General features: G+C 40.2%; 1 protein-coding gene across 2 annotated transcripts; it reads right to left on the reverse strand.

Annotated features, from left to right (window-relative positions):
* Positions 1-19,732: 19,732 nt before the first annotated feature.
* vgll3 (vestigial-like family member 3) lies at positions 19,733-22,518 on the reverse strand. Of its 2 annotated transcripts, none has more exons than XM_056432019.1 (4): positions 22,238-22,518; positions 21,103-21,446; positions 20,444-20,980; positions 19,733-20,334 (listed from the first exon to the last, which is right to left on the reverse strand). In XM_056432019.1, exons 1-4 carry the CDS (start codon positions 22,306-22,308, stop codon positions 20,294-20,296), a joined length of 993 nt encoding a protein of 330 aa, XP_056287994.1. In that variant the 5' UTR covers positions 22,309-22,518; the 3' UTR covers positions 19,733-20,293. The 2 variants fall into 2 exon arrangements, with proteins under 2 accessions (XP_056287994.1, XP_056287986.1); XM_056432011.1 differs by having other exon boundaries at positions 21,103-21,451.

Below are 22,518 nucleotides of genomic sequence, written 5' to 3' on the forward strand. Positions count from 1 at the left end.
TTAGCTGAGTTTAATAAATGAACACGCTTCAATCCATTTCAGTTGTTGGCGTCCTGAAGCAAACTACCTTTTTTAAAGCTGATAGCTGTGGTGATTTTTTAGCCACATTGTAGTTGCAGCAATAAGCCAGAGAGCGTCAGTGCCTCACCAGAGACAACAGGATCAGGCTCTACTGTGTCTGCTTTGCTGGCTGATTGCGCCACCACTCAAAACTAGTGTGGAAACGTGCCAACAACTTGAGTCAGTCTATTGGCTCAACGGTTCAATGATATCCACACACAAGATATGTATTAATTAAAAAATATGTGTTCATTTGATATTTCAGCCACAACACTGATGCACATGTTTTTGTTTTCTAGAACTTGTCCTGATGTATGAAATGTTTTTGTTTTGTCTGTTGTGCGTACTGCAGTGCATCATTATATTGTAAATGTACCATAAAGTACAACACAAATAATTGTAAAACATGGGCCAATTACAGGAACCTCAACCTACTGTCATCACATCAGTTTAATTATGTATAAAAATACAGCATATCTTTGATGATAAAATTGGAATTCTAACACTATTATACATTTTAAAATACAGTACGACAAAATCACTGCCAGCTCATTTAACACAGACACATTCTGAGGAGCCACAGGGATGACAGAGGAATATGAACGAGTCTTTCGGGTTACCCACAGATTAACCTTGCTGTTCCCTCAGTCTCCCCCTTGCCCCCAGCATAGCATTTAGCCAGTATGTTTGGTAAGCAGGACCAAGTTTGCTCTAGACTTGAATAGTCTACAACTAGGCTTAAAGATTAATGCCGTTTCTCTTTTTAGGCTAATTGGCGGCCATGCAATTAATACACACAGTCATAATTCAATCACTTTGTCCCTGCAGGCCCTCACTGACGTTTAGAGAAATTAGCTGGCAAGTACACTCAACAATTATCTTTACCAGAGAGGTATTTGCTTTGTCCACTTTATATGGAAATTACTGTTCGGTTATGTTAATCGGTCATTTAAGTTCCTTCTTCCATCACTTTGCTGTCCACTCGTGCCAAAAGGAGATACTGTGGGATCAATTTGGTGCATTTTTTGTGTTTGTAGACTTCGGGTAGGTTTGAAGGTTTGAATGTAGAGCGGTCAGAGGTTATGTTAAAGGTTAATTTTACATTCCAGGTTAAGGTTAAAGGCCATGTATTAAATATACAATTCTTACTGGTGATACATCCCTGTCTTTGTGTATCTGCATTCCTGCACACTACTATATGTTTATGTAGATCCTGTTGCTCTGCAGCCACGTACTGTAACTGAAACAGCACTCAGGGACAGGGACAGAGAGCATGTAGATATAAAGAGGCAGACATGGCCATGCATCTAAAATGTCACAGTGTCTCCATTTTATCACTTTGTAATTTGACAAAAGAAATCCACAAATAATATGAAAATAATCGAGGTTGATTGTCACTGAAAAGTGGGACATTCATTTGAAGTGCAAACCTCCTCTTTGCTGTAGCACATTGTATTGAACCTGGTATTGGCATGCAGCTCAAAATAACTATTGTGTGTATGTGCACTGTATATGCGTGTGTGTACTGTATGTGTGTGTGTCTGTGTGTGTGTGTGTGTGTGAGAGAGTGTAGAAACTGGTAGTCACACAGCGCAGATAGTCTAAAGGGATGTGCCCAGCAGTTATCGTCTGCACCCTCTGTTTCTTAACAAACATCGTAAACACATGATCCCGCCCGGGGGATACATGTAGACAAAAGCAATCAAGTCCTATCATTGAATTAACAACATATTGCTATATTGCAAAAGCAATTATCCCCTGTCTCATGATACAACGCCATGCACATACACATGCAAGTGCTATCCAGCTCAATTAAAGTCGTGATGGCAGCCCTCTGCTGTGAAAATGATTGCATCTCAATTGGCCTGACTCTCTGAGTCCACAGAGCAGTATTATGTATGCTAATGCAAGCTGTAAAAACGGATCTGGGGTTCAGGGGAGGCCCCGGAGCAATTACACTGCCTCAGATTTCGGACCAGACACTGTGTCCCTGGGCATGCAAGGCACTTTTATGGGCTTTTCCATATTAAAAATATATTTTTGGAACATCACAGGGATATAGCCCTGTACAAATATAGGATTGGATTGATACAAAGGAGAAATATATACAGAATTATTTTTAGGAATTAAGAAAAAAGCTATTGTTATCAATGTTATATTACCAACATTTCCCCAAAAGTTAAGGGTCAGTTAAGAGCAGTAAACCTCAAGGCTGGAAGCAGTAAGTTGTTTGCCCTGAAGCACCTTGGTAAAATGGCAAATTATCTTGGACTTTAGTTTGACTGACATTATTATAATAATAATTAGTATACGGTAATTTCAAAAATAGCTTTTAAAGACACAATTCATGATCCAAATTTCAAATTGTGGAGCTGCGCCACCATGTCATTAAAGGTCAAACCCCCCAAATCATGAAAACATATTTTGTCACCCTGCCATGCCGATTGTGTCTGTTGTATATGCCAATGTTTTGATCCAGTTTGGCCGCCCGGAACAGTCATGGTGAAAATAAGTTTGCTTGTGATGCTCAAAGAAAAATGAAAACCAAAGAGCTGAAAAATAAACACATTTGAAAATAAGTTTGAGAAACAATGTCCTGGTTACTCAAGATAATGCAAGGACCTCACAACAGCATAGCAGAAAGTAGTTCCAATAGTTCCAATGAAAAGCCTGATTTGGGTGCACTGTTCCTTTAAAAAAAGAGGACTGGAACGAGTAGTCATTTTTCAAATAATTTTATAATGGCATCATTAATTTCTCATGCTTTCCATGAATTAAGGTATCATTAGGTTAATTAAAACTAGCACTTATAGATGAACTACGGTCATCTAAACATGCATTGCTAAATACAATAAGTGTATGTAAGAGGCTAAATACTTCCTGGTTTTACTGTCATACATGCCACACTTAAATTAACGCAACATAATTGTTTATGGTTAAAGATTTTCAGATTTTTCTAATGAAACAAAATAAAATGTACTGAAATTCATGACACTTCCTTTTCAGAGTTTCCTTTTCATCCAGTCCAACATATGTGTGTCGTCAGAGCTCATGCAATCAGCATTACCACCAAAGCCCTGCAGGATTTATCCTCATAATCACTCCTGCTGTTTAAGAGCCTGTAATAGCTTTGTCCGACTATATTTATTAGATTCATTTCTACAGATTTAATTGATCCATTAATATTTTAATGTTTACCAATTACATAGTGTACACGGTCTTTGGGGCCCAAGGAAACCAGGAGGAGGAGCAGAGTAAATCCTGTTCCCGGGGAGCACCTTGAAATCCACTTTTTTTATAATTGAAATGTTTGAACATTTTTAATTATTCAATGGATTCATAGTTTAATCAGCCTTTTAAATTAGTCTGATTATTTTTGTGCTGAAATATAAATGAATTATTGATCGTAGTTAAGTAGGTGAGAATAACAGTAGATTAAGTGTGGCAGAGCATTCGAAAGTGTTTGAGAGTGAATGTGTGTTATTCTCCTGGTAGTACGCTACTAAAAGTTACATGCTGTTGTATGAATGCGTATTAGATTTCTCTGTTTATTAAAAAGACAGGTGCCTTATTTTCTCTCTCTCTCTCTCTCTCACTCACACGAAATACAGTGGACTGTCAAATCTGTCAATCTCTTTTTTTTTGCTTAGTTATCAGGAAGTGAAATGCTTAAACATCAGCCTACAAACTAAAATAGTTCTAAAAACATCTTGTGCACTGTAATAATATACGATAAATGGACTTGAGAGTCTGTGCCTCCATTTTCATTTGCCTAAATTCCCAATTTTGTTCTTCTCTTCTCCCTCGTGTTTCTCTCATTACCATACCTTTTCTTATCATGGTACTTTTAATGAACCCAAACTCCAAGTGATGTATTCACAACCTCTCGAGGATACGCAGGCCATGACTGGAAGTTGATCAACCCCTTAAACACTTTAAAACGTGCGTCAAAGCCCCCATTTTTTTAATGCTAGTGGCCCCCTTTGCTATCGGGATGAATTGCTCTACTGTGCTATAGACTCTGCCTCTATAGGAGTTGAATACATTAACACAGTCCCTGATACTGATGTTTGACCTCAACTCCCACTCACAGTACACACAACATTCCTTCCAGTATATGTGTGTGTGTGTATGTGTGCATGCACAAGGATTATTGATGGCAGATATAGACACCCATATTTTTCATATGCTTGCATTACATATCTTTTATTACATTTATTGATTTCATAATATTTTAGGGAGCATGTTACGGCCTCTTGGTTGTCTAAGGGTGCACCGGTCGCAACATACAAAGAAGGGATACAGCTACGAGGGAAAACAAAGGAGGCAAACAATAAAGTTAAATACATAAGCCAATAAGGGATATTTATTTGACAGAGTTAGGGCTTAACAACGGGTAGAATTACACAGAAGCAAAAAGAAAAAGGCGTCAGGGTCTCCAAGGCCAAAACAACAAACAGAACCCCCATGCCAACTAGAAAGAAAAAGATCCCACTGACCTACCATGACTGAAAGAAATGCCAATACTGAGCTCCCTGTGACCACAAAACAGGAAAAAATGGACACAACAAAAACGGCAGAGAACCCCTACCCAGCTTCACCCGCAGAGCAACAAATGATGGCGCACACTTCGGCACCATACCAAAGAAATCAGAGGTCGAGAGAGAGAGAAACACAGACTCTGGGTATACATATGTCCCGCCCACTGATTAGCTGATCCCTCTCAGGTGGCGTTGCTCCAGGCTTACCAGCCTGAAAGAGATTGCTCCACCCTCTTCCTGAAAGAGGGCCAGGAAGACCAGGCACCCACGGATTATAGTTGGGCTCCAGCCAATCAGTCTCAAGAGTCTTAATTTTTCTTGGAGAGCTCTTACACATTATGAAATAAAGTATTTAATTGCAAATAACACAAGTCCCTATTACTTAGTAATCACTAAGGTGAGTAGAGACAATAAGGTGAACACATAAAGGAAGTAATTCATACATTTTGTAATAATTTTAACTTTAAATTGAGGTTTGTCTGTCCATGATTGTTATTACAGTAATGCTGTGCTTTTGAGATCATCTTCAGCATGTGGTGTTATATTATTTTCTCTTTCTCTTTTTCTTTCTTTACTTCAAAGTGTAAATTACTGACGATCAGCATATTCTTCTTGGAGTCATTTGTTTCTTCTACAGATGCTGTCGATGCTCACAGCAGGATCATAAAAGGGTAAAAGTCACGGGACGTAACAGAGCATCTACTTCTTCAATAGACAACAAACATTAGAAATGATACATAAAGATGTCCTCCTACAGTCTGTTCAGAATGAGTTCCTCCCATGATTCATGATATGTAGATAGATAGATAGACAGATATATATATCTAACTATATATATATATATATAAATATAGTTAGATATATAGATAGATAGATAGACAGTAATGTATATATATATATATATAGTTAGATACAGATAGATAGATGGATAGATAGATAGATACATATATATATCTGTCTATCTTTCTATCTATCAAACTAATGTTTGTTTAAAAGAATAAACATTTCTATACATGTTTATTCTTTTAATCAAACTATTGTCCCTTATGTGCAAATCCATCTGTTTGGACTGTAAATAGTGGTTCAGGCTTTGGTCAAATAGAATGACATCAGCCCTTTGCTGCAACACGTTGACAAGGTGAGACTCTTGAAGTGAGGATCGAGCCCCAACGAGCAGGGATATGAGCATTTGCTTTCGAAATTAGCTGTCGGGGGACATTCGTCGAAATGGCAGGCTGGCATCATCGAATGATTTAAAAGAATAATGCAAATTGGCAACCTTCAGTGGCCACATTATCTCCATGGACATCACTGTTCTTTGCAGTGGTTCTCAAATGCGGGTACCCTTGTACGCGTAGGTGAAGGGGTACGGGAAGGCACTCCAGGGGCTATGTGAATTTTTTTGAATCTCACGTAAATTGCCATTCATTTAAAAATCCTTTAAAAATAGTTGTTTAATGAATAATTAATAAAACATAAATGTAAGTTCATAGACTTACTTTTATATTACAGTAAGCATGCTATTTACAGTAAAGTATCCTAAAAACTTTGCGTCCCCCCATATCACAATGGTTTGACCCAACCCGCCACCTGTCAATCACTGCCTCCTTGAAAAGGTAAACAATGGTTTACAGTAAGCGGAGCAGCGATGCTGCTGAAAACACCGAGGCAAGTCCGACACCAGAACCGGCAACATTCTGTCAGTTTTCAGAAAGATAAATAGATAGATAGATAGACAGACAGACAGACAGACAGACAGACAGACAGATATATATATATATATATATATATATATATATATATATTTATAGATATATAGATAGATAGATAGATAGATAGACAGACAGACAGACAGATAGATAGATAGATAGACAGATAGATATATAGATATATAGATAGATAGATAGATAGATAGATAGATGGATGGATGGATGGATTATAGTGGCCTAAAGGTGAGCCTATGATGAGTTAGTGCTACACAGATTTAATTTAGTGGCCTAAAGGTAAGGCCACTAGAATACATCAGGATTGGAAGCAGAAAGAGCAACATTGGCCCCTTCCTTCCTACCAGTGTTGAGGTGCCCTTGAGCAAGGCCTTTACACCTTAACTGCAGAAGATAAAGACAGAGGCAAATATTTCAGTTAAGGATGACCTAATGTGCAAGATGACAGAGAAGGCAGAAGGACTGGAAACGAGAGAGGAGAGTAGTAGAGAGACTATATCTATGAGAGGACCTTCATCACCGACCCTGGCGGTGCTGTCATTCCTGCAGTGTTGAGTCATGTGGGATGTTTCTGGGCAGTCTCGAGGCCCAGCAGCCCTTTTTTGGGAATGTCATGTTTTAACAACTCCGATGCTTTTTAATTCCCGCTTCTGAAAGTCTGCCTGGAAGTATTGGAATGCGTGTGAGGCAGCAGGCCAGACGCTTGTGTTTGGAAATAAACTGTCTGTCCAATCGGATTGGCCTCATTCTCAGGGACGTGGGAGCAGCAAGTCTGCGAATACACAACGCACTCACATATGCATACACAAACATGGGCGAACACGCGTCCAAATACACCTTAACATTCTTTTTTGCTCTCTATTTCCACTGCATCCCCAATCGCTTTCCGACAGCCAAGCATGCACATGCACCTCACTTGGACTCACATGAACAGATATGAGACATTTTGGAAGTATGGTTTGGCTACTGAAACAACAGAAGTACAGTAAGCCAATACTTTACACACACTGTCATACACTAAACAGAGATCCCGGATGAGTGTGTGTGTGTGAGAGAGAGAGAGAGAGAGAGGCCAATGGAAAGGCTAATTCTTTTTTTGATATTATTCCCACAGCACAGTTGATGAGTCTGATGGAATGGCTGCCATTCAACTGCAGGAGGCTCCTATGAGACTGCTAGAGTTAATGGACCATGTGTGTTCATATCATCATCTGTTTGTGAGCAAGTGTGTGTGTGTACGCGCGTGTGAGTATTTCAGTCTACAAAAGGAGGACCATTGGAGGAGTGTGATGAAATAAGCTACAACAACAACAACATAAAAGGAACCTAATTGTTCCCTAAAGGCACAATGTTAGGGAAGTGACAGGAATAACTCAAACCTCCCACATCCCAGCAGCCACACTGGCAACAACGTTAGATGGGAGAATGCAGTTAGTTTCTTTGTATGTTTGAAAAAAACTATTGTACAGACAAATGGCTTGAGGAAAAGTCTGTGAGAGACCTTTGAAATCATGGTTTGTGAATGCATGACTAGTACAAACATTGACTTGCTCCTGGTGATTTAAAAAAAGGAGACAAGAAATGGGGGAAATTCCTGATATATTCTATAGATTTATAAAAAAATTGCGATGCTCCCAGCAACCACTTGGTTTCCTATTCATTGTTTTGTTCGCATTGATATTATAATTTAAATCAGCAGTCTTAACTTCTCCAAATGTATGACAGTCCATCAACAGACTCATCAGTCATAGATTTGAAGTAGCTATTATGGAAAAGTGCATACTCATTTAGATATAAGGTGCGTTATAATTGTTGGTATTAGATTGTGAAAATAAAGCAGAGATGATTAATAACTATGCCAGTGATCTCTAAAACCAATAATGAGATCAACATATATAGCAATGCGCTGCAATGGTTCTTAATCCAAAACTTCATTTGTGTGCCATTTCCTTAAGACGCACCAATTGGGTTCTCTAAACCTTTGCAAACATTACCATTCAAAAGTATTGCTTTCATTTCTGTTCTTCTGCGATCACCACTCTCCTGTAGTTCAGAGTTACCAGAGTTACAACTACTTAGAGCGCTTTATTTGCTAAGCTACAAAGTGGCCCAGAGGGCTCTTGTACCCTTTAGCTTTAAGGGCCTCTTTGAGTTTGAACATGATGTTTTTATGAACTATAGTTGGCACACAGTGGAATTACCCACCACTGAGGATCGGGAGGTCATTTCACACCCTTGCAGATATCCCTGTTACCAATATCAGCAAGATGTCCGCTAATGGGAAACCATCATTCAAGCTAAGATTACACAAATATAATGTTTATGTACAGTATCTGGAATGCATGCCTTTAAATGACAATATTGTCCAAACCGATATATATATCATGCAGTCTAACCCTACTTTAGAGTGCCAATGGGTTGTTGGTGCGAAGCCTCTGTAAGGCCCACCAAAGCTCATATATAAACATCAAAGAAAAACCAACACCCTGGCATTGAAAACACAGGGAAACATCTGTGTGTAAGTGTGTGTGTCCATGTGTTAAACTGAATTGAAGTCCTAATTTTCTCACATGTTGACACCATCAGGCATCTTTGCAAAAATGATGTCAACTGGATGGACCTTTATGAATACCGAGACCAGTGGAAGAATGAGCTTTATAGTTTGCAGTGTTACGATGAGATAAACACAATGATGACAGAAGGAGACTAAAGGAAGGGAAACGAGAGGAACAATGTAAGATTTCTGAAACGACCTGAGGAGTTTAGGCTTGCACAAGCAAGGTGGTTTCTTTAATCACTGATCACAATTAAGTTTCATACATTTTCTTTCAACAGCAGCAGCCACAGTTGCCCACCAGCCCAAGTGGTCTTTGTGTCCCTGAAGTTGAAAAAGTCAGTTAATGTAGAAACGCTGAATGGAAGGTTACTTGAGGAACTATCGCTCAAAGCTAAAGGCTCCTCTGAACCACATTCCAATCAAGTTTAGCCAGAGATAAACAGCCCAGCATCCAAGGAATTTTGTGCATATTCGATGATTTCACACCTCACAATTTAAGTCCATGGCCAAACTGAAGTGCAGGAAGTATGGTTCCCTTTATGTACCCATGCGGAAAATTGAAGTGTAGAGGTTAGAGTGGTGGATGGATATTTAGCTTTTAAGACCTTAATGCAGACGGCCGGTGATGGCGCAGTATTCCAGTTAACATTACATTACATTACATGTCATTTAACCTTCACCTTTTTATTGATCTAAATCACAATTTCTTTTAGTTGCCTGCATGACCCTAACCAGAGCTTAATCACGGCTATTTGCAGAACCACAATCTTTCACTATTCTTAACCCATGGCCATTCCAAAATATTAAGAAAATAATTTTTTTTAATTATTAAAATTGACCATATTTCTGGGTTTCGGAGAATATCAAATGTTTATTTTTTAAACATTTTGTTTGGCTTTAGGGTTGATCCGACATATCGTTGTATTTATGAATATGTAAAATGGAGAACTGGAAAGCTGGGAGCAAGTAATAAAGGCATACATATTGGAGTAGTTTAAATTCAGTAATACAGTTTCTTTGTCCGGGACTGATTTAGTATTTAGTCTGCTCTTATGTGTATCCAATTTAAAGTTAGTGCTGATCTTGGACAGCTCTCTTTACACATGTGTACATGTGTTGTTGTGGACCTTTCTGTAAGTGACTAGTTAAAAAGTAAGAGAAGGTTTTAAGTAGATGAAGCATATAGTGTGGTTAAGTGGATGATTAGTTTGACAGTAAGGGACAGATTTATGCAACAAGACATTATTTAAAGTGGAATATAAATTTATTCTGGAAATGGTAGCAGTGAAGTAACACATATATAGGTGCTGATAAAAATAATAAAAAATGTAATTAATTAAAATAAAAAAATATATAAAATGTGTACTCTAGTACTGCTTTTCTTTACAATAAGTTTATTTTATCGTGTACAAACAAGTTCTTATACAGCCAACATCTTATCAAATTAAACAAATCAAATGAAATCAGCTTGCCAGCTACTTGAAATGGTATGAAACGTGGCAGCCAAAGTGGTCCATTTGGGTAGAAACATGTCACCCAACAGAGAGTCTATTCTCCTCCACAGCTCATTTGCATTTTCCTTGGTGTTAGCAACTCTCCTTCACAAACTCTTCCCTGACTTGCACATGCAGACACACACACTCACAGTGAGGGGCGTGCGTGGGCAGATAGAGAGGAATCCCTGATAAGCCAGTAGCCTGGCGAAGGGCAGCGAGAAAGGAATGGCAGCTATGTCGGGCATTCACAACACTGTGTGGTGTCACCAAACAAAGCCTTCCCTTCTCCCGCTTGTCAAAGACACCATTGTGGCGCGAGGAGAGAGCCTTTATATCACACACACATTCCACGCATGCTCCCCCCCCCCCACCACACACACACACACACACACGCACACGCACACACACGCACACACACTTACACACACACACACAACCTACCATGTAAACATTTTTACAGATACGGAAGCATTTATATTCCCTGTGTTTTACCTTACAATATTAATAATTGATACACAGTACATGCATGCACAATGTCAAAGTTCATATGAACAGCTACAAACACAAACGGATGCAAACACACACACACACACACACGCACACACAATAGACATGTTGACAGGATGGAGACTTCCAGCAGAGAGGCGGGCATTAACAGCATGGAGCCCCCAGTGAGAGTTACCTGTGAGGGGGTGGGAGCGAGGGGAAGCTTCCCTGCTCACTGGAAGTCTGGGAAGTTAATGACAGCTGACAAACTCACTGGGGGGTTGACAGCGAGAGTGTATGAGGGTTGTTCCTGTAAGAGAGAGGGAAGCGGCCTGTGTGTGTGAGAGTGAGAGTGGGAGCGAGCACGAGAGAGAGAGTGTAAGAGAGAGAGAGAGGTAGCCTCTTCCTGTTTCTCTGACAAGCTCCTGACTGCTCCTGCCACCTCCACCTCAGCCACAAAGGACTCATGGGAAGGTGGACATGACAGGAGGGCGGGACTCACATATGCCTCGTGTCTGACTTTGCAGAGTGACTCTGCAAACACCTGTCAATCACTGTCGAGAGCTACAGTTCAGCTGGAATTTGTGTGCTTGTATGTGATTTAACAGTGGCATAAAGGAATGGGATCAAGCCCTTTGAGATTTGATATCTGAGTGTGAGGGCATTAAAGTGTGTGTGGTGACAGGGAGAAAGAAACGCTTCTGTGTGTGTTTTAACATCCGTTATTGGACGCTGTTTGGGTTTTTTCAGTTTTTTCTGAAGTTTGTGGAACATTTGTCCATACTGACACTATATCATAAGGTAGATTGGGTAATTGGTCAAGGCAAGGCTTGTAGGAAGGTGGACTCCACCAACTGTTTCTCATTAAAAGATATTGGGAAACCAATCCGCCTGAACATAATATGTTACCCGCATTACTTTATGTAGTTTGCCGACGGTGGAGAGCGGTGGGTGGGCAGCAGATGCTGACAGTTTGAGATTATTTGGGGCTGGCTCTCCTGTCAGCCTTGTTGAGAGCCTCCCAGCATGAGGGTAACCATCACAGAGGAAGTTTCCAACTTCTCTTCCCTATGTTACAGTGACAGGGCCTACTGGGAATCTGGGCCTGGACAAGAAGTCCTGCTGAGGGGCTTACTGGCTGCAGGGTGCCCGGTTAGATTGGTGGATAAAGACCTAGACAGTAGGGGCTGAGTACAAGGACAATAGAGGGACAGTAGAGGGACAGTAGGGGAGAAGGGAATTACCTGCCAATTAGGCAAAGTTAATGTGAAGAATGATGGATGTCAACCTGTCAGAACCCGGGAGGTAGAGGGATCAACTGGATAAGCACCATGTTATCCCTCAGATTACACTCTCTACGGACATGATCACACACAAACACACACACGCATGCACGCACAGGCACACTTTTAGTTTGTACACGAATAAACAATGCTATTGCTCGTCAAATTTACATTAGTAATTCTGTCCACTTTTAACCCTCCTGTCGCCTTCGGGTCAATTTGACCCGATTCAATGTTTAATGTCGGTGTTCTTTCGGGAGTCAACAAACAAACATAAAGTACCTCACACTTAAACTTGGAAAACAATATTAATTCTAATAATTTTCTGGAGATTTTAATAGCTGGTGTCATATTGACCTCAAGGGTAAAATATGTTAGTAAATATAAAGGTAACAGGAGGGTTAAACATTGAATCGGGTCATATTGACCCGAAGGCAACACAAGGGTTAAACTATCCATTTAATCTTGTTGTGCATAAGCAAATAAACCTTTTAAATACTAGAAATACAGGATGGGACAGGTTCATCTTATTTCTTTTTCGTCTCTTCAGGATAAAGAAAAATGTTCCGTCCAAAATGGTTGTGGAAACACAAAGAATATAATTGTTTTGTTTTTCAAACAGCAGATGGCTAAAGAAGATTACAATCAATGAGGAGGTCCTGAATTCATTGCCTTTAGTCCATTTTTGCACTCAACATGAGGTATAAGGGGTACAAATAATGTCCCATTTTAAGATAAGAAACAACAGAAGCTATACCACATTTTAGCCGGTTAGATCTTGTGTTCTAAAGTCATCTAAATTTGTTTGTCGAAATAATTTCGGCAAAAAACGATATTTGGTATCATTTTCTACAAGCAGACTTATTTTATCTTGTGTGCTAGAAAAGAGAAGAAGTATACATAAAGGCATACGTTGATGGAGTGGTGAGTTATGGGAGAAAGGAAAACTTTGGCCGTTGTATTTTGTGCCTTTGTACTTTGGGTTTCCTCAGAGTGCTCACACTGGCCGTGGACATGAAGACCAGGGGATTTCGAAAAAGATTTAAAGTGCCATCTTTCTGTTGTACTGAGCCCCTTTTGGATGTTTCTCTGCCTGTCAGATAATGCATGCTTGGATACCCTCCAGTTCACTGTGACCTTGTTGAAAAGACAGAGGGAATATATCGATAGATGGATTTGGATTGACTTCCCAATAGGCGTGAATTTGAGAAAAAGGATCGTGATGATTTAAAAAAAGTTTTATAATCTGTTCATTTCAGTTGGGAGTTTATAGATTACTGACAAACAAATTGAACATATGACGAAACCTCTAGGAAGTTTATTCTGTTTTTGACATGACAAATAGAAATATTTGATTTGTGAAAATAGAAAAATCAGAATCAAAATGTCTGTCGAGCTCTTGTTTACACAAAGACATCCTGCTTTCTATTATTATGTAATGCTGCACAGCTTGTAAATCCACATCTTCTTTCAGGACACCATCCTTTGATTGTTTTAATCCTCAGTGGAAACCTGGTTTCAGTGACAGCTTGAAAGTAAAACAACTAAACAAAAAGCAATCTAGGTCAATGGTCCAGGAATGTCCCTATGTGGCTCTGGTATGTGTGGTATGGTCATTATGGGCATCATGGGACAGTAGCAGCAGGTAGGGTCACATACCACAGGCCAGGATGATTGACGAGCAGGTGCCAGAGCAAGGGATGCCCCACTGCTGAGTAACTGCATTTAGAAAATTGTAAAATAAATTGTATCATATTTATATTGGTATTGAGTATGTACCTCTTTTCCTGCAGAAGAATTTCAATGTACTTTATGGGATTGTTTAAAAAAAGAAAAGAAATATATATATATAATGTTATTACACAACGTTGCCTTTCCAGAACAGCTGCTGCAAAAAAAATAGGCTAAGACTTACTATTTCAAAATATATTTTATATTGAAGACAGGGAGAGAGTTATTCTACACTGAACTGTCCCTTTAAGGAGCCACTAATTTGCCGATATGAACGTCATCAAGCCTACAGAGGAATGTTTTGAGATCCAATAAAGATTGAAATGTTGTTTAATTTCTTGTTGTCATGGCTCGGAGTGCGCTCACTTCTAAGATGAATAAAAAAAAGTCAATTCGCTACATTCCAAAAAATAGAGAACTGCTGTATAAAAAGTCATAAAAGCTGAATCTCTGCTACTAGATGCAGGCAGAGCTGTGACGGAGCAGCCTACAGTGGAGAGTGAGCAGGGGAAACAGGTGTTGGTTGCTAAATGTGCTTTCAGCGAGCAGAGGAATGGCAGCTATGTACTGGCCTCTGTGGTTACTGGCACAAGAGTGGAGCTGACTGCTGCTGCAGCTACTCCGGCCTTCATGAATGGAAAGCCTTTCCCTCTGATGGGAAGAACGGATTGTAGTTTAGTAAATGGCAAAAAAAACAAGAGCAACGGAAAAGTATGAAGTTATTATATTCTGTGCGTATTAATCTGTGATTCCCCAATCTAATCGCAATCTGACTGTGATATTTGAAGGCAGACCTTGATTAAGCGAAAATCCCCAAATCCATCATAAGAGATCTGTTGAGGGGAGGGGCCGCTCTGTGTGTGGGCAGGCCGAGGAATGTCGCTGGCTTGTGTTATGGGTGGATGTTCTAGCTGTACATTGTAAACAGGCATAAATGTTGATCTTTTCCTGGAGTGTGAGTGTTTCTTGAATTTTGATTTTACAGCCAGCCCTCAGCTGTTGGAGATCCAACAGACCAGATCCTTGCCACGCTCAGGATCATGGACCTGCGCAAATCTTTCCTCCCTCGTGCCATATGAAACACCCTGAAATGATCCACGTGAAGCCATATTCAGGCAACTGTGTATTGTATTCCTTTTCCTGTGAGAGAAAAGCACAGTGTGGGAGTGCTGATGTCTCTAAAGTACTGAATGTTGGTGAGCTGTCTAATCAAACCAACACTGTCTGACTCTCTTTTAAAATCAGTTACCTTTACTGCAGCAGCTCTGTAGAAATCAAACCACCAGTAAGAAATAAAGGCAAGGAAGATGAGCAAACAAAAGCAACCAAAACGATAGTGCTAGTTCAACAAAATGAAGTAAAACATGATTCAAAGCTGCTCCAATTATTATTTTTAGATCCACATTAGATCAAATGACGTAACGTTAGCTGTAACGTGGAAGGGGGTAGCTGATCATGTGATGGTTCTGCACAGCATTTATACAATCTTTGAGCAAACTGTTTGGATTTTCTGGCCAGTATCTTCACTGTTGTGCCTCAGTCTCCCAGGTCTCATCAACCCTGTTTCCAGTAGCAGCTGCAGAAGCAGCAAGAAGTGTTTTTTTCAGGGAAAAACACAAACTGATATGACTAAAATCTAAAGTTTGGTGTGCAGAATATCATTCATTAGTGATTAGATTAGGATCAAACAAACGTTCCACATGTTTGTACTTCCGATTTCGTTCACTTCCCGTCGTCCACTCAAAATTTCCAGTTCTACAGACAAATAGTTTATTGATAAAAATCCGGTGTATCTGTAATCCAATGACCATCAAATTCAACAGCTGCAAAAGTGCAACAATGAATCCCCCTCTGTCAATCATTATCCATCGGAAAGAATGACTTCTGGCCTCAGTTGATCCAACAATTTGTGAAGTTGTGTAAATGACGTCAGAAACTTTGGAACATATAGCAAAGCTTTCATGGCTAAAAAAAAAAAGACATATACTTCTCTCAAGTGTTGAAAAGTAAATTAATCTTCAAGGACAGTGAGTATTGGACATAAATTCATCAACATTTAGCTGTACCTCCATTACATGATGTGTTCATTAGACCTTCTGCATTAGATGCATATTTGGTTACCAAAATGTATGATTATAGTTATAATTCTAATAATACTGATATTTAACTAGCATCTCCTCTCCCTTGGTGTTTCTAGTCATTTTGCAATGAGCAATCAGGTATCTTAACAATGGAGACTTTGCGATTCAAGCATAATCAGCAAGACAAGTGTTCTCTGACACTCCCAGCACGCTTCATTAGGCTGCCCTGTTGACACAAACAGTGGTGAAAGCTGAGCCTCTCACTAATGCCACTAATACTCGCACGAGGAGGGCAAATTAGCTATAATCACCACAGTAATTTGTAGGCATGAAGCTGGTTCTTGGAAGTGAGAAGAAGTTTATTTGAAGGCAAAAGGAAAGAAAAGGGAGTGAGATTATGATCATACCATATGTCTCTTTTTCTCTCCTTTAATGTTTGTTCTCCTCTCCGTCCTGATCTCTGTTTTGATATAGTTTTGTGTTCAGACAGCTGGTGTTATGTTGCTGATTGTGAGACTAATCATCCGCTCAATTACTCTGGAATGTGTAGCTGGGTCTGTTATGACTGATCAGCTTTCCCTCTCTCTCCCTCTCTTTCTTTTCATCTCTTTTGGTGTACTCCGACTCTCTACAATTTACAACTCTCTTTCAGCATCTGTTTTTCTGTCTCCCGTTCTCTTCCTGTTTCTTCAGTATTTAGTTCAAATCAATTTAGTTTAGTTCAATTCAGTTCGGTTCAATTTAATTTAGGTCAGTGGCTGGCTGGTCACATATAAACTGGATATTCCCATGGGACCTTACTAAAGACAATTGGGAAAAATGAATCACATTTGAGGAAGGATGAGACATTTCTCAGTCACCTCATCCTGTGAGACAGCAATATTATTTTGCTCCTTTTTTAAGTTAACATTACAGCTACATTTTATCTCAAACAAAAGTTCATATGATATCTAACGAAAAAGTTATTCCTCATTTTTCTTGCACTACCCTACAAATGTCCAGCAACGTGTCACTTTGCATCGACACATGCAAAGAGTTTAAAAAAATTAAGTTCTGTTTTCATAGAAAACTGTTTTGTTGGTTATGTTTTGAAAAAGATCAGGTTTGGGTTCAAATAACAACAGATGTCACAAATTAAATCAATAAACCTCAGATACTTAACTTTTCCCCTTGTGTTCAGTAAATGGAGGTCCGGAAAACGCTTGTCTTCCCACCTGCTTTCGCCTGCTCTTCTTCTGAATAAAAAAAATTACACATTTGAAAAGAACATTAAAGGGAACCAGCTGGGGTTTAGTGGATGGCGAGTTCAATCCGACTCAGGATCATAAAAGGTCCATGTCTAGGTCAGGAGAAAATATGAATTCCAAGAAAATAAAAGAAGAAATATAACTATCTCCTTACAATTCTTAAAATTAATGATATTTTCGGTTACACAAAAGAAGCAAATATTTGTTACAAAAGAGGCAGTCATGGCAATGAGGAGATGAGGACTCAAAGTCCAGATTGGCCTTGGGCCCATCCTTTTTTCATTTGGTATCTTTTATGCATGGAAACATAGTTGTGTGTGTGTGTGTGTGTGTGTGTGTGTGTGTGTGTGTGTGTGTGTGTGTGTGTGTGTGTGCATATAAGCTTGTAATTGGGTTTGTCTGATGTTGGAAAGTGTAAGTTTGAGATTAAAAAAGAAACAAATCTATCCATTTGAAAAATTTACTAGACCGTGGCTATAACAACACATATTAAATGAGCATCGCTTTGATCACAGCCGTATTTGATCAATTAGTGATATAGATACACATGTATACTGCATGACAAAGTCAGCAATTATTGCTCTGAAGATCTTAAATATCAGCACTAAGCCACAGCGTTTTAAACTTTAATTAAAAGCAAATGCCATATTCAACATTTCCTAAATCACTGACTGCCTCGTTTTCATAACCCCTTTTTATAGAATGGAAATATGAATTCACTTTTATGTAGCCTCCAGCTCTATATTACTCTATCTGTTCTTCCTGAGGTGGAAGTGCCTGTGGTGATTTTCCAAGGCTTCCAGTGGGAGGCCTGTTAGTTAGCATATAAGAACACTACATGCTGATGCAGAAGCTATATGCTAATGCTAATAAGTGGAGCAGGGAAGGATGTGCTTGGCAGGAAAATCTTCTCAAATCTTTTTTTACCTGGCCTCTTGCATTTTTTTGTGATCTCTAACAATCTCAAAGGCCTGATCTATTAATTAACTGATGGGTGATTTACAGAATGGCACTGTCTTCTCCCATAAATAAGAAATACACCCACAAGGAAGAGGACTCTTAGAGGACTCATCACAACATTTATAATTACATTTATTGATTAAACAAAACACTCGACAGCTTGTCCACGTGGATTGGATTGCCCTTTAATGTTAGATTTCAGTAAATACTTATAATCAACCCAATCCACTTAGTGAATGTGGAATATTTTCTTGATAAAGAACAATTATTATGCCGAGTGTTGGATTAGCCTTTTCCACTCAGGTTTTTTATTTTGATAAATTCTCATTTGTTGATACTTCGGATGGAAACGCAGCGGCTTAAGTCCAGATATGAAATCCTGCTGTTTAACGGAGAATGGACGAAATGGGAGAGGAGGGAGGAATGTTAGTGGGCTGCTGCTGATCCACCTGGTCAGACTGCCCCCCCCCCCTGATTATATTGGGATGGGTCCTAACATTGCTGGTCCTGGCACTGGACCGAGCCTAAAGTATGTATTTAAAGCATTTAATACCTGTGACCTGTGATCACTCCTTGAATTCTCTAGATAGTAGCTTCAAACACTGATCTCCAAGCTGTTTCAGTTCATATCATTTTTTAAACTGTAAATATTCATGAGATCTCTGTTAACAGAATAAAACCAAACCAGCATTACATGTGGTGTGGTACCTGAAATCTGTCTTTCTGCTTGTGTCCTTGAATGTCTTAGTAGTCTGCCACTCCAACAAACTTCCTGTCCAGACAGGAAATGCATTCCTTTGTGTGTGTTTCTCAGCCTGGGAGTGTGTCTGTGTTTTCACATGTGTGTTTATGTGGAGACAGACAACAGACATGTCAAGGTATCTTACAATAACTGTCTGTGGAATGCAACACACTCCCCTACAGTACTACGCAGTTCCAGTCGTCTGGTTTAGCTGTGTTTCTACCTGCCACATCAAAGTAATTCAATAGTTCTTATTTTGAGAGTCGAGTTGAGGAAACGGTGTTGAAAATAAAAAGCCACCATTATTGGTGGATATCTGTGCTGAAAAAATAACCGTTTAACATACTTCTGCGGTTATTGATTTTCCATTTTTATCTTTATCACTCGCATAGCAGCGGGCTTCAATTGTATTTTTGTTTGTGTCGGTCTGCTCTCACAATGTGTAACCTTAAAAAAAGAGAAAAACCTCTGCCTCTGCCGGGTTGGAAATACCAATTGATTAAATAATGACAATAGCACTGAGAGCAGAGGTAACATTCCCCTTCTTGTTTAGGTAAATGGCAAACGCACTACACATTCATGTGTGTGGGTATCTTTCCAAAGGAACATTCTTTTTGATTTGATGTCATGGTAAAGTTATGTGTGATGAGTTGGACAACACACACATCCCTCTTGGGAGCAGGAGTTGAATGAATGGAACACATTTTTGAGTGGTGTGCTTAAAACCCTTGTATTTACTTGGAAGTGAATGTTTCTTTCTTGGATTCTACATGTTCTTTAGGGGTTTTTGGTTCAGTAAATGAAAAACAACCTTCACATGTAAATACAGTTCAACAATTTATTACGTAAATATAGAGTCCCAATATTTACACTCCACAATCCCTTTATGCAAAAAATAAAGAAGCAATGAGGCGAGAATTGTTAGCAAAAGTCATCCAGCAAACAACAACTTAGCATTGCAAAACTGTACACACAAAGACATTTACAGTCATCAACAAACATTTACTGTACAAAACAAAAATGTGGATCAAAATCAAGCTCTTGAAACAGAACCACTTGGTCTCACATTGCATAAAAGAGAAATGGAGTTGTGTTCCATCAGAGAAGAGGCCTCTCATTTTTAAAGCTAGTAGTCCATTTTATATCATTCTTCGTGACCCTTGACCTGCAGCCAAAGCAGGAGATCATGTTTATTTAAATCCAAAGCCTGAGTTCATCTCCGTAATACGTTTCGTGGACAGTGCACGACTCATCGTTTAAGCTACAGTAAGCCTTCTATCTACATTGTCCATTACAGTGCTGGTTTTGCAGCCATAAATTGATAGAGCCACATACTAGGTCCTTTTTGGTGTATTGATTCTCTTTTCTCAATGTCAGTACATCAGTTAGAACCACACTGACGTCTTTGCTTTGGTCTGATCAAGAGCTGCAGGGGAGAAAGACAGAAGGGGATTACTCCTGTGCTAAGTGTCACTTACTGGGCAAGTTAGGTGACGTGTGAAGTTAAAAAAATTCTTGAAAGTGAATGTTTCTACCTGAGTCATACACCTCCAGGGATCCGTGGAGTGCAGAGGGAGTCCAGGAGACAGAGGTAGCCGTGACGGCGCTGCTGCTGCTGGGGTCCATCTCCGTCTTCAACCCCTCGCTGAGTGGGGAACTCCCTGTGCTGGTGGTCGGCTGGCTCTGGTTTCGAACACCGGGCAGCAGCAGAGGATTAAACCTGGGATCCAATGCTGAGCTGGGGGTTGGGTATGAATGGAGCATGGGGTGGTGGTGCCGGGTGTGAATATGGGGGTGAGGATGGTAGACGTTGTGGACATTGGGGTAGCCACTTGAACTCGGGGGAATCAGGCTGTAGGTCCAGCTGTCGTGGAGAGCAGCCGGAGGGGGGAGGCTGGCCTGGGAGAGCATGTGGTCGGCCCACTGTGCTCCATCAGGGTGGTTGAAGGAAACAGGGCTGGGAGAGAAGTCTGGGTGGACTGAGACAGAGACAGATGGAAGGCAAGGACTGGCCTGGGATGGATAGGTGCTGTTCCACACCGAGCTGCTCTGACTCTCAGAGAGAGACCCATCTGAAACAATCACATCACAAATACTTTAACACACTGCAACATAATCATTCATGGAGGAAAACATCTCCATCAGCTATATATTTTGCTCTTTGAGAACTATTTCAATGTGCTGCCCCACTCACCTTTCCATAAGCCAGCCGTGGCCGAGGCAGACGGCTGAGTCACTCTGATCGGTTTGGTCTCGCTGCTAAAGGTGCTGGACTGACTGAGAGCCCGGGAGAAGTGCTCATCGACCACGTCGCCGATGTCGCCTTGAAAGTAGGTGAACAAAACACAGCGGGAGCTCAAGTACTCTGCCTCTGCTGGTTGAGTACCATCCTTCAGGTCTGAATCGGATGTGGATCTATGGCCAGATTCGGATTCTGGTGCTGCAGAACCCTGCCGCAGGCCTTGATCCCTGGAGAGCATCCCTCTTCCTCCTCCTTGCTGCTCCATACACTCCTGCATCTTACTGTATACACTCAGCCTTTTCTGGAGGAAGAGAACATTTACAGAAAAAGCCAGAAGTAAAACAAATTAATAGAATAAGCACATAATTAACATTTTAGTAGAGCATAAATACTGTATCAGAGTAATACATTTCTTTAAATGGAGAATAAACAGCAATATCTTATTACACATGTTGTTGATGCTACCGTTGTTTTCCAACACAATAAAACATGAACTATTCCTAAGTATGATAAAGCTTGGGAGCTTTTTGAAAATGAATTACTTTTTTCCCTTACTGCATAGCAACTATTTGTAAAGCTCAGTGTGCCCCATCCACATTCCTGAGTGACTGACCGTCACTGACCGGCTGTCATTACATCACCATTTGACCGCAGGATTAATAGCTCCGTGTCATTACGCCTGACCTGAGGTGCATACCGAACATCAGGCCGGAATGTATTCATTCAAAGCTAACATTTAGGTTAAGAGGGGTGTGTATGAGGAGTTATGGACGTTTGAGGCGGTGTCCTGAAGAGAAGTCAGGCAATATAGTAAAACACTTTTTGAAGGAAAAACAACCCTTGCGTGAAAAGTCGACAACATATTCTTTTAGGGGAGGTGACATTCCCCAACTTATAATCATGGTCGGCCGATATACACACCCACAGTTAACTTCTACTATTTCTTCAGCAGTCAATCACAATAATTGCCTTGAATGAGTCATGCCACACACTCATGTGTGAAATGTCCATTACTTTTTTTTTAAAGAAAGAAAAAGTAAAGCTGTGTCACTCCATAGCTTCAACGGTGGTATGGCGGATATCTCACCTGTTGTTGCTGGTGATGCTGGTTATAGTACGTCGCCTTGTATGCCGCTGCAGGGAGGTAGTGCGCTCCATAGCTTTGGTGGTACATCACATCCAGGCAACTCATAGCGGCGGACCCGAGCGGTTACTGAGAAGAGAGGAGAGAGACGCGCACAACTCAGCCGCGGGCTCTTCACTCCTGAGACTTCAGACGGGCTGTATCCCCCGAGCTATCGGTGCCTCCATATATGCCTGAACGCATACAATGGCCATGTCGTCCAGTTTGCATACAGACAATGCGCA

The sequence above is a fragment of the Pseudoliparis swirei genome, chromosome 2 (genome assembly GCF_029220125.1).
Source record: "Pseudoliparis swirei isolate HS2019 ecotype Mariana Trench chromosome 2, NWPU_hadal_v1, whole genome shotgun sequence".
NCBI classification, from domain to species: Eukaryota; Metazoa; Chordata; class Actinopteri; order Perciformes; family Liparidae; genus Pseudoliparis; species Pseudoliparis swirei.